Source organism: Haliotis cracherodii, unplaced genomic scaffold (genome assembly GCF_022045235.1).
Source record: "Haliotis cracherodii isolate W230 unplaced genomic scaffold, xgHalCrac1.p SCAF_12, whole genome shotgun sequence".
Classification (NCBI taxonomy): Eukaryota; Metazoa; Mollusca; class Gastropoda; order Lepetellida; family Haliotidae; genus Haliotis; species Haliotis cracherodii.
Window position 1 is genome coordinate 8,871,388 of NW_027266267.1, and position 12,557 is coordinate 8,883,944.

Here is a 12,557-nt window from a genome sequence, read left to right on the forward strand (position 1 = left end):
ATTTATAGCGAAATTAGAGAAGTTCTTAGTGCTCGAATCAATTTATATATGGGTATCTTTGTCAGTTTCCGAGAATCTAGTGAGAGTGAATGTTGTTTAACGCCACATCTACACATAATCGACGTGAGGATTGTTAGAACGTAAATTACCAAACTTAACACACCTGCTTATGAATTGGACTTGTCCTTCATGCCGTGATCGGAAGCAATATCAACATTTGGGTAAGTATTTTTAAAGAGGCTGTGCAAAATGTTGATATCCCATGTAAGAAATAAACGACTAGTGGTCGTTGTTTACCGTTCAATAAAACACTGCAGGGACGCATTTTATAGTACGCTAAACAATTCCCACTCGAAAAGAAACCTTACCTCTCAGTGGATTTAATCATATGTTTAGTTTTCTGTTGACTATATGTTAAGGTAGCGATGTTAAGGTATCGGTTAACAGTTATAACATGTCAAACATGGTAGGGGTCATGTGTTAGCAAATTAATTTCTTAGTCTGTATTGAACCAATTTATTTTTACACAAAATTATTCAGCCACATACTGCCTTTTACAAACTGTTACAGGAATGAGTGATGGTTAAATAGACATAATCAAATTTAAGAACACTTTCTTTTGCCACTTTGTTTTTATATATAGCATTGTTTAAATATCTCTGATCAGCAGAAATGTGTTTTTACAGGTTAAAACTGTTTTACTTGTATGCAGACATACACTACCTTTTCCCCCCCGTTGATGTCACAGGAGATGCCCTTCAACACAAGGTCAAGTTCAGATCTGTATCGGGTCTCGTAGTGGTCAAACGTGACCTTGCCCTCATCTGGCCATGACCTTGGGGGTTGGCGGGAAGGAACAATCCACTCAGCCTGAAATTCGTGATGAAGATGTGACATGAGAGACAGCCACGTCCGTGGTCATATCGTGACATGATACTCCCCAGGGAAATAAATAGAGTTCTCAGTTTATCTTCTGGCAATATCTATGTATGGCATTGATCTGTTGTTGATAAAAGGGGAACATGTCGGTACAAGAACACTGTCTACAGTATGCTACCTACTCGAGAGCCAGAAGTACTTGGTCTAAGGAGCACCTGTCGGTACAAGAAAACGATGTACAGTATGCTACTCCAGAGAGCCGCAAGTACTGGGTCTAAGGAGTACCTGTCGGTACAAGGACACTGTATACAGTATGTTACTCTAGCCGCAAGTACATGGTCTAAGGAGCACCTATCTGTACAAGGACACTGTGTACAGTATGCTACTCCAGCCGCAAGTACATGGTCTAAGGAGCACCTGTCGGTACAAGAACACTGTGTACAGTATGCTACTCCTGCCGCAAGTACTGGGTCTAAGGAGCACCTGTCGGTACAAGAACACCGTGTACAGTATGTTACTTCAGGGAGCCGCAAGTACTGGGTCTAAGGAGCACCTGTCGGTACAAGAACACTGTGTACAGTATGCTACTCCAGCCGCAAGTACTGGGTCTAAGGAGCACCTGTCGGTACAAGAACACCGTGTACAGTATGCTACTTCAGGGAGCCGCAAGTACTGGGTCTAAGGAGCACCTGTCGGTACAAGGACATTGTGTACAGTATGCTACTCCAGTGAGCCGCAAGTACTGGATCTAAGTAGCACCTGTCGGTACAAGGACACTGTGTACAGAACGCTACTCCAGAGAGCCGCAAGTACTGGGTCTAAGGAGAAGAGGAAATATTTGTGTGCCAACATTTACATCACCTCTGATTGTATCTCTGAATATTCCTTCATCCTCTCAACAGAGACGATGTTAGCCTCAATGTCAGAGGTCATCCGGACCAGCCAACTGAGGGATTGGGTGATCTGGAAGACAAGATAATTCATCGATCATAAATGCAGTAACAAAAGAGTGAGTGAGGGATTTCAACCCACGATTATAGATTTCTGGCACGCATAAGGGACGTAACTCTGGACAGCGAATAACGGCACCTTAGCCAACTATTGCCATCCACGCACATTCATAAAGAAAACAGAGAGTATATGTAACATATGACGTTCAACGCCATAGCAACTCAATAATATAGGCCCTGCCAGACTTTTATTGTCTTGTGATGGCTAAAATGATATCTCACCGATAATTATGACGCTGCGTAGCTAATGTGCTATTTGCAATACGAAATCTAATATTACAAATTATGTATTTCCTGGCCCCAGCATATAAGAAGGAACGGTCAGCGTAACGGTGCTCATTAACATTTCTTCTTCTGTTGTGATCACAGAAGGTGTTTTAAACCCGTGAAGATCCGGGGTAGAATAGGTCATCAGCAACCCATGCTTGCCGTAAAAGGCGACTATGCTTGTCGTAAAAGGCGACTAACGGGATCGGGTGGTCAGGCTTGCTGACTTGGTTGATATCAATCACTAATTTGTCGTGTCCAGACTCGAATATTTCCAAGCCACCGTCATACTGCTGAAATATTGCTGAATGCGGCTTAAAAAAACAACCAAACAAACACAGTGTAGGCCACATTACCTGAAGAGCGTACGATACAGACAGACCCACAATTCCACTGGGCAGATTTGTCGTAATAACGGAGAATAAAGCAGCAAACAGAACGATTGTGTTGCCAAGAAACTCCAGGCGCACCCCAAGCCACCTGAAATAAAAACAAAACTCATTATCAACATAAAACATCACTACAAGATAATAACCTCAACCTCAAAATGTACGAGAATCTGTACTTAACAGAGAAAGTGTTATCCCAAATATAACATCTGTTACAGTCGCAAACAGATTCCATTTTGCGAAATGGGCGAAATAGCTGTGGATATTAAATGGATGGACAATGGAAAATCAGTGATGAGAACAGATGTTCACGAAAAGAGTGAACATGTCCTGCCCCACGCTATTCACACAATTTGCAAAATAAAAAGTAAAATCTCAAGTAAAAGAAAGAAAAAAGTAAGTGAGCACTTTCATACGCGGGGAATCATCCCTGACCGTCCTACGTTGACATGAGGAAACTCATCAGTCTAGATTCTTTATGAAAAGATTTCGCAATCAGTCCACAACCGTTCACTTGAGTGTGCATAGCTATCAATCTTCCCGTGGCTAGAGAGTTAACTGACTTTAAAAGTCCAGTTTCGACCCTTGCCGAACTAGGCCGGAATACCTGGGCTCGATCCTAGCGCCAGCAGTGGCTATTACGAGTTATGTCCCTTCTATGCCTCTCCTATGGACCAATCAGATTCCCCCTCTCGTATCACTTGCATTTGCTTCAAACAAAATGAAATGGTGGCGCCCAGTCAAGACGATCTGGTCGATAATCACTTTCTATATTGTGATAAAACGGGCCTTACATCGCGAAAAGCATCAAATCATGTGAGCACCTTGATTAAAAACATAAAAAGATTTGGAAAATATCTGTGAACAACAAGATGGCGGTGCACATGCTTTGCAAATCCTGCAATCGACCGAAATCTGCATGACAGTTTACTAACCTGATTTCGATTTCGTTGCGCGATTTTGATTGGACCATGCATAGACTCGTTAGTCCAGCCAAACTGTAACTCCATAATACCAGCCTAGTTCGGCAAGGGTGGAAACTGGATTTTTATGTATAGGATATAAACCGCCTCCGCGGGCTATCCGTCAAAATAATGCAGTCCGGCAAGGAAAAGCCCGCGGGCCGTAGGCCCAAGGTCTTTTCCTGCGCGGGAGTGCATTATTTTCACGGATAGCCATAGGAGAAGGTTTATATCTGACTTATAAACCGACAGATATGAAGATGCTTTTTTGTTTACATGACAACTTTAATTCTGAAATTTCAATTGTAGCACTCAAGTTCTCAGTCAAAAGCGCACAGCTCGAGAATCCCGTGTGAAGAGGGATTTTCGGAGAAAAGAACAACCTGTTGTAACAATGGTAATGCATCACTGGAGGTTTATAAAGTCAGTTAACGCGCTTGCCTCGGGAAGATGATAGCTATCATGCAGACAAAGTCAGAGTTAGTGCAACTAGGGACCTCTGTTTCTCTAAGAGTATTCAACTTTCCCTCAGTTATGAACTTACAATACCTTTCTAAGAAAGTGTCATCAAAATACAACATAAAGAGATTCTTAAAACCAGCATGTGTCATACTGATATTACGAAAGGATTGTCAGAATTCTTGTATTTCCCGAGCGAGAGCGAGGGTAATACATGGATTCTTTCACGAGTTTAGTAAAATCAGTATGACACACATGTGAGTGCAATAATTCCCTTATTACCCATTATTTCTTAAACCGTTTGACATCCCCTTTAGGAATGTTATACACCGCTGTCCTAAAAACACAATTTTTAAAAAATTGTCGAATGAAGTCGTTTCTAGTGTGGCGCCATTCTGACCTGACGTCACAAATAAGATTTCAATTAAGAAAACAATACACTAGTGCACGAGAAGGGATATTTGCACTAGTGCACACACGATTTTTATGAATTCGGTTATTTCTAACCCCATATGTAATAATTGTTACTATTAGGTAGTTAGTTAGTTCTAAAATATATTGTTTAATCAATGTATCCATTTACGTGTACGTTTGCTGTTTAAAGCCGCACTCCAGCTATACTTAATCAAGGCTGGACCAATCATTAGAAGAACTGATATCAATTGGTGTACGATGACATGCATCAACCTAGTCAGCGAGCCTGACCACCCGGTCCCGTTAGTTGCCACTTTCGACAAGCAAGGGTTGCTGAAGAACTTTTCTAACCAAAATGAAAAATAATATCCAAAATAAAAAGACAAGCAACAAAGACGTTTGTCATAATATTTATATTTAATTTAGTGCGCTGGTGTTAGTGCGCAAATCGATGACAAGGTGCGAAATTACAGATTTCCCTCCAAATTCATATGTGCTGCTAAATTTAACTGACGACGCCATACCGGGACATGACGTCATGCACCAAATTGACAATGGGATGAAATGGGTTTCAGAGAAAGTTAAGTCACCACTCCCATACTACGACGGACAAGGACCGCCCTAGGAAGCAATGTGCAGATCTAGAGTATGTCCTTAATAATAATTACATGGACGGTCCAAGGAATCTATGTTCAATTCCGGAGTGGAAATGATAGCCCAAGGAAGCAATGTTCAGATCTAGAGTATGTCCTTAATAATAATTATATGGACAGTCAAAGGAATTTATGTTCAATTGTGGAGTGGAAATGATAGCCCAAGGAAACAATGTGCAGATCTAGAGTATGTCCTTAATAATAATTACATGGACGGTCAAAGGAATCAATGTTTAATTCTAGAGTGCATGAGAATTACATGGGTCGCCCCAGGAAGAAATGTTTAGTTGTGTGCATAATAGAAGGACAAAGACATCCTTCCCAGCTAGAAATAAACATCATGTGATGGAACACGTCACCTGTTGGAGGCCAGCCATGCAGAGAAGAAAGTCAAGTTCTTGTCCACTCTTTCTGAGGATTTCTTGATGAATCTGTCGGTGACGTTGTACGCACGTATAGATGACGCACCAGTGATTGTCTCTCCAAAATGAGAATAAATGGGAGATCTCGTGGTTGATTCCAGCCGCTTCAACTGACGAGATGTCTGTATGTAGAATCTCTGAGGAAACGGAGCAGCAATAAGAATGTAATAACATCCTCAGCGCAGTCGCGCCTTGGTTTCTCGCAACAGTTTCATTTCATCCAGTTAATCTTTATACTCAAAGGTCACAGCCACACAATCAACAAATAGTAGTCCCTCGTAAACACTTGACGCAGCTCGAGCGACACCATTGTATTACGTGCATGGTTAAAGAACATAATCGTAATACAATTGTACGACACATGGCCAAACAACAAACACAAGTGCTCTGACAATGACCGACAGGTAGAAGGGAACTGTACTTGCACCAGATAGTAGAGTATTGCAAGAGGTACGATGACAGACAGGAAGATGGGGGTACTGTACCTGCACCAGATAGTAGAGTATTGCAAGAGGAATGATGACAGACAGGTAGAAGGGAACTGTACTTGCACCAGATAGTAGAGTATTGCAAGAGGTATGATGACAGACAGGAAGATGGGGGTACTGTACCTGCACCAGATAGTAGAGTATTGCAAGAGGAATGATGACAGACAGGAAGATGGGGGTACTGTACCTGCACCAGATAGTAGAGTATTGCAAGAGGTATGATGACTGACAGGAAGATGGGGGTACTGTACCTGCACCAGATAGTAGAGTATTGCAAGAGGTATGATGACTGACAGGAAGATGGGGGTACTGTAGCTGCACCAGATAGTAGAGTATTGCAAGAGGTAAGATGACTGAGAGGAAGATGGGGGTACTGTACCTGCACCAGATAGTAGAGTATTGCAAGAGGTACGATGACTGACAGGAAGATGGGGGTACTGTACCTGCACCAGATAGTAGAGTATTGCAAGAGGTATGATGACAGACAGGAAGATGAGGTACTGTACCTGCACCAGATAGTAGAGTATTGCAAGAGGAATGATGACTGACAGGAAGATGGGGGTACTGTACCTACACCAGATAGTAGAGTATTGCAAGAGGTATGATGACTGACAGGAAGATGGGGGTACTGTACCTGCACCAGATAGTAGAGTATTGCAAGAGGAATGATGACTGACAGGAAGATGGGGGTACTGTACCTGCACCAGATAGTAGAGTATTGCAAGAGGAATGATGACTGACAGGAAGATGGGGGTACTGTACCTGCACCAGATAGTAGAGTATTGCAAGAGGAATGATGACTGACAGGGAGATGGGGATACTGTACCTGCACCAGATAGTAGAGTATTGCAAGAGGTATGATGACTGACAGGAAGATGGGGGTACTGTAGCTGATGACGATGAGGGTGCCCGTCACATTGAACACACAGTTGATCCACATCCTGAAGAGTGCGGGAAGATTGTTGTCCACAGTTTCCACATCCCGAGAGAAGCGGTTGACGATCCGGCCGATGGGGGTCGTGTCGAAGAAGGACATCGGGGATCTAAGAACCCTCGACAGCATCTTGGCATGCATCCTACTAGCTGCCCTGACCATTTTCACAGCGGACAGGACGGAGTAGAATAGTATCACAACCGCTGAAAAATCAGGGCAACAGAAAGTCTATGGGGATTGTCCTTTACATGTGAGTGAGTAAGTGAGACTGGGTTTAACGTCACTTTTAACAGTATTCCAGTTATTTCGCGGCGTGTCAGCTTAATGTGGGAGGAAAGCCCTAACTGATGCAGGTCTCAGGCGTTTACCACTTCGGTGAAACCCACGAGCACGGGTATGGTGCTGACAAACCTAGAAACTTAATCGGGTCGAACCGGGATTCGAAGCCACAATCGTAGGTTTCTGGCTTGCACAAGGGACGCAACTCTGTACAGCGAATCGCGGCGCCTTAGACGACTGGGCCACCCGTGCCCCCTCCTTTACATGTACATGGATGGGTCTTAACTTCAAAAAGACTACAATTGACAGCAACATTACAGAACGCAGAACATTGATACCGTAACACAGGATCTTAATGATTTGGCATACTCCATCAATATAGTTTTTAGGTGAACAATTGACCCGCCTTTGTATGCGTTTGTGACTGGGGCCACCGGTGAGGCAGGATACGATCACCTTTTTCCGAAAACTGGTTTCATCACTATTTCATTGTGATTCAGAGACACATGCTCTTGATATTGTCGGAATTGTACAATCGGCTTTTAACAGGGATTTCTTATGAAAATGGAAAGAGTTTTCTCGCTTCTATTTATTTGAATCCATTGCAAAACACAATGTCATACCGAGTGCTTCCCTAAATTACAGTCCTTCCTTCAAACACATTCAGAAAACAGCCAAGCAGTACCAGCCTCAAACCCCTTCTCTCTTTCCCAACCAGGACATTAGCTGAACCTCCTTCTCTAACAGTGTATGCTCTGGTCAAATGTTTAAACCTTTAAACATACGCTGCCCCGTAGACACTGAGGTTCTTGGTCTGGCAGTTGGGTTTATAGAGTAACCCTGCAGACATTCTGAAGCACCGTGGACACTGAGGTGTGTGGTGTTGTTGGTTTGACAGTTTGGTGTGTAAACCTACCCTGGATGCACCCGAAGGCCCCGAAAACTCCGAGGTACATAGTGTTCTTGTTCTGATAGTCGGAAGTGTTGACCAAACTTAAGTTCTTCAGCAGTGCGTCCCCTGTCCAAACACTGATCCAGACGTTGGAGGCCATGGTGGCCGCCTGGTATATGGCGAAGATGAAGAAAATGAAGAAGGTGGTGAAGCCCCCGATGGCTTTAGCGTAGTCCATGAACACGGAGAACTTCACCTGAAGCAGAGAGTGTGGTGACGATGAATGTGACATTGCTGAAACATTTTCAAGTATATTCTCAAAATGTGTTCCGCAGAAAGACCTAACAATGTGTTCAAACCTGACAACGTGTTCTACCAGTAGCCCTGACAATGTGTTCCACCAGAATTCCTGACAATGTGTTCCACCAGAAGCCCTGACAATGTGTTCCACCAGAAGCCCTGACAATGTGTTCCACCAGAAAGCCCTGACAATGTGTTCTACCAGAAGCCCTGACAATGTGTTCTACAAGAAAACCCTAACTATGTGTTCTACCAACAGCCCTGACAATGTGTTCTACCAGAAGCCTTGACAATGTGTTCCACCAGAAGCCCTGATAATGTGGTCCATCAGAAAACCCTGACAATGTGTTCCACCAGAAGCCCTGACAATGTGTTCCATCAGAAAACCCTGACAATGTGTTCTACCAGAAGCCCTGACAATGTGTTCTACCAGAAAACCCTGACAATGTCTTCTACCAGAGAGCCCTGACAATGTGTTCCAACAGAAAGCCCTGACAATGTGTTCTACCAGAAAACCCTGACAATGTCTTCTACCAGAGAGCCCTGACAATGTGTTCCAACAGAAAGCCCAGACAATGTGTTCTACCAGAAGCCCTGACAATGTGTTCTACCAGAAAGCCCAGAGAATGTGTTCTACCAGAAGCCCTGACAATGTGTTCTACCAGAAAACCCTGACAATGTGTCCTACCAGAAGCCCTGACAATGTGCTCTACCAGAAAGCCCTGACAATGTCTTCTACCAGAAAGCCCTGAGAATGTGTTCCACCAGAAACCCTGATAATGTGGTCCATCAGAAAACCCTGACAATGTGTCCTACCAGAGAACCCTGACAATGTGTTCCAACAGAAAGCCCAGACAATGTGTTGTACCAGAAAACCCTGACAATGTGTTCAACCAGAAGCCCTGACAATGTGTTCCACCAGAAAGCCCTGACAATGTGTTCCACCAGGGACCCTGACAATGTGTTCCAACAGAAGCCCTGACAATGTGTTCCACCAGAAACCCTGACAATGTGTTCCACCAGGGACCCTGACAATGTGTTCCAACAGAAGCCCTGACAATGTGTTCCACCAGGGACCCTGACAATGTGTTCCACCAGGGACCCTGACAATGTGTTCCACCAGGGACCCTGACAATGTGTTCCACCAGGGACCCTGACAATGTGTTCCACCAGAAGCCCTGACAATGTGTTCCACCAGAAAGCCCTGACAATGTCTTCTACCAGAGAGCCCTGACAATGTGTTCCACCAGGGACTCTGACAATGTGTTCCACCAGGGACCCTGACAATGTGTTCCACCAGAAGCCCTGACAATGTGTTCTACCAGAAGCCCTGACAATGTGTTCCACCAGAAGCGCTGACAATGTGTTCCACCAGAAACCCTGACAATGTGTTCCACCAGGGACCCTGACAATGTGTTCCACCAGAAGCCCTGACAATGTGTTCCACCAGGGACCCTGACAATGTGTTCCAACAGAAGCCCTGACAATGTGTTCTACCAGAAGCCCTGACAATGTGTTCCACCAGAAAGCCCTGACAATGTGTTCCACCAGGGACCCTGACAATGTGTTCAACCAGGGACCCTGACAATGTGTTCCAACAGAAGCCCTGACAATGTGTTCCACCAGAAGCCCTGACAATGTGTTCTACCAGAAGCCCTGACAATGTGTTCTACCAGAAGCCCTGACAATGTGTTCCACCAGAAGCCCTGACAATGTGTTCTACCAGAAGCCCTGACAATGTGTTCCACCAGGGACCCTGACAATGTGTTCTACCAGGGACCCTGACAATGTGTTCTACCAGGGACCCTGACAATGTGTTCTACCAGAAAGCCCTGACAATGTGTTCCACCAGAAACCCTGCCAATGTGTTCTACCAGGGACCCTGACAATGTGTTCCACCAGAAGCCCTGACAATGTGTTCTACCAGAAGCCCTGACAATGTGTTCTACCAGAAGCCCTGACAATGTGTTCCACCAGAAGCCCTGACAATGTGTTCCACCAGAAGCCCTGACAATGTGTTCTACCAGGGACCCTGACAATGTGTTCTACCAGGGACCCTGACAATGTGTTCTACCAGAAAGCCCTGACAATGTATTCCACCAGAAGCCCTGACAATGTGTTCCACCAGGGACCCTGACAATGTGTTCCACCAGAAGCGCTGACAATGTGCTCCACCAGAAGCCCTGCCAATGTGTTCCACCAGAAAGCCCATACAATGTGCTTACCAACAGCCCAGACAATGTGTTCTACCAACAGCCCTGACAATGTGTTCCACCTTCAACTGACCCTGCCCGTCTCAGACTTCTCCTCCTGGATCAGCTTGTCACCTCCAGCCTTGGCTTGGGCTGTCAACTTCTTGCCTTCTTCAGTCACTACTGACGTCTGCCGGGTCAAAATGCTGATAAAGAGAAAAAAATTTGATATCTGCGCTCAGGTAGCAATGTTGTAACAACGTACTGAGACAAATATATGTTACTCAAGAGTAAATAATGTATTGGTGTTAAGTCAATTATGACTAAATTATGAATTATATGTTTCTGTGTCAGTACATACAGATTTCTTCAATGATTTCAGAGTTTATTTTCTTTGACTGCAAAAAGTAATTATTGACACTTACAATTAACCACTTCATTTATCAATAGCTGCCGATTATTCTAAGTTTGGAACATCACTAACAAATTATAACACCCATTGACTTAACCATGGCGACTTAACGAGTCATACAAGTAGGCTGGAAGACCTACAGAAACAAGTGGCCTAATAACGTCACAACTGAAATCCAGTTGGCAATCGTCAGAAGTATAGCAAGTTGATTAAAGGCATCTCGGAAAACAGAGATAAAAAAATATTTTGTACAGGCCCCTGATATTTTGTTACTTAAATCCAACACCAAGGCTGTTGAAAACCATTAATGACTTGACATTGTTCATAGTGAACTAGAAACGTTATCTTTCACCTTGTGACTTCGTCCTCTAAAGTTGATCCGTCTGACGTGACAGATTCCAACCTGTGACGGATCTTAGACTTCATCTCTTGAACTGCAATACGATGGTAGTTATTGAAGCAATAGTAATTGAGACAATAACTTGGTTGGTTTCATTTATATGGAGAAATATGATCGCATGTGATATGTATATGTGTTTTTTCCAGCATCATAAGCCTAAAAATAACTCCCACAATGACTTCTTAAACAAGGGATATAGTTGTATGGATATAAAACTTATATATTACAATGCGCGCAACGTTGCAGTGTAGATGCTAACACCGTTATCAAGCAAGTGAGGTACAGAATGCGAAATATATTTCATATACATATAATATTTTAAATGAAGTTTACAAGATGTACGGATTTTCAATTTGACGAGAGGCCGGTCACATAACCGAGACACTGACGTTCATGAATGTATCAACGTCACAATTTGACGTTCTTATGTTTTTCACGAGACGGTATTCTTGAAATGATGCTAACACTGACGGACTACTTCCACATTCCGGGGAAAATAAATACTGAAGCGTTGTTTCTGATCATTTAGACGAATTAATCCTGAGTGTGTTACCATACATCTCCCAGTAGATATAAAGGAACATCCAAACTCAGTACAGTAGAAAGACTCCAAATCTGCTATCTCTGACTATCTCTACGCCCATCCAGCCCACAACATCTGTTGGGACTACAAGATCAGTCAACTCCTAGATGCTCTTTGCGTCCAAAGACTCCAGCAACAGGCCATCAAAAGAGATCAAGGTTATTACATCCTAACCATGAGGTCATCCCTAATCAACCATAAGCGTATTGATATTGTCCATCTTAGTTCTTCTCATCTTAATATTGACGCCCAATAAAGGCACTGTTTACTATCATGGATTGCTAATAATATTTACTCCAACAGTACATCATCAGGTTTAATACTTCAACCTCAATCTATCATCATTCAATCTTGTATAAACATCAATTATCCACATGTATATACTTCCTACTTCACATTGTTGTACATCAATTGCTTAATAACAGTGTTAGTATCAACACCGAAACGTCGTACTCATTGTAATAAAGAAGTTGTATTTCAGCAGGACTATCTCCCGTGTTCATCTTACAACTTCAAATGTCACTAAAAGAAGTAATGCCTTCGTAGTTTTTATTTATAGGTAGAAATATGAAAACATGTGACATGTATGTGTGTTTTCCATCATCATAAGCCTAACATTCAC

The 12,557-nt window shown here is 43.3% G+C and overlaps 1 protein-coding gene across 1 annotated transcript in view; it reads right to left on the minus strand.

Moving 5' to 3' along the window:
• Window positions 1-12,557, minus strand: part of LOC139458167 (multidrug resistance-associated protein 1-like) — a 56,865-nt gene that overhangs the window by 5,586 nt on the left and 38,722 nt on the right. Inside the window, exons 19-26 of the mRNA XM_071239499.1 lie at window positions 11,305-11,386; window positions 10,635-10,746; window positions 8,073-8,304; window positions 6,770-7,080; window positions 5,393-5,592; window positions 2,513-2,636; window positions 1,741-1,842; window positions 724-870 (exon numbers count right to left, since the gene is read on the minus strand). Coding sequence (XP_071095600.1) covers window positions 724-870; window positions 1,741-1,842; window positions 2,513-2,636; window positions 5,393-5,592; window positions 6,770-7,080; window positions 8,073-8,304; window positions 10,635-10,746; window positions 11,305-11,386 — 1,310 coding nt within the window. The remainder of the gene's footprint in view (window positions 1-723; window positions 871-1,740; window positions 1,843-2,512; window positions 2,637-5,392; window positions 5,593-6,769; window positions 7,081-8,072; window positions 8,305-10,634; window positions 10,747-11,304; window positions 11,387-12,557) is intronic.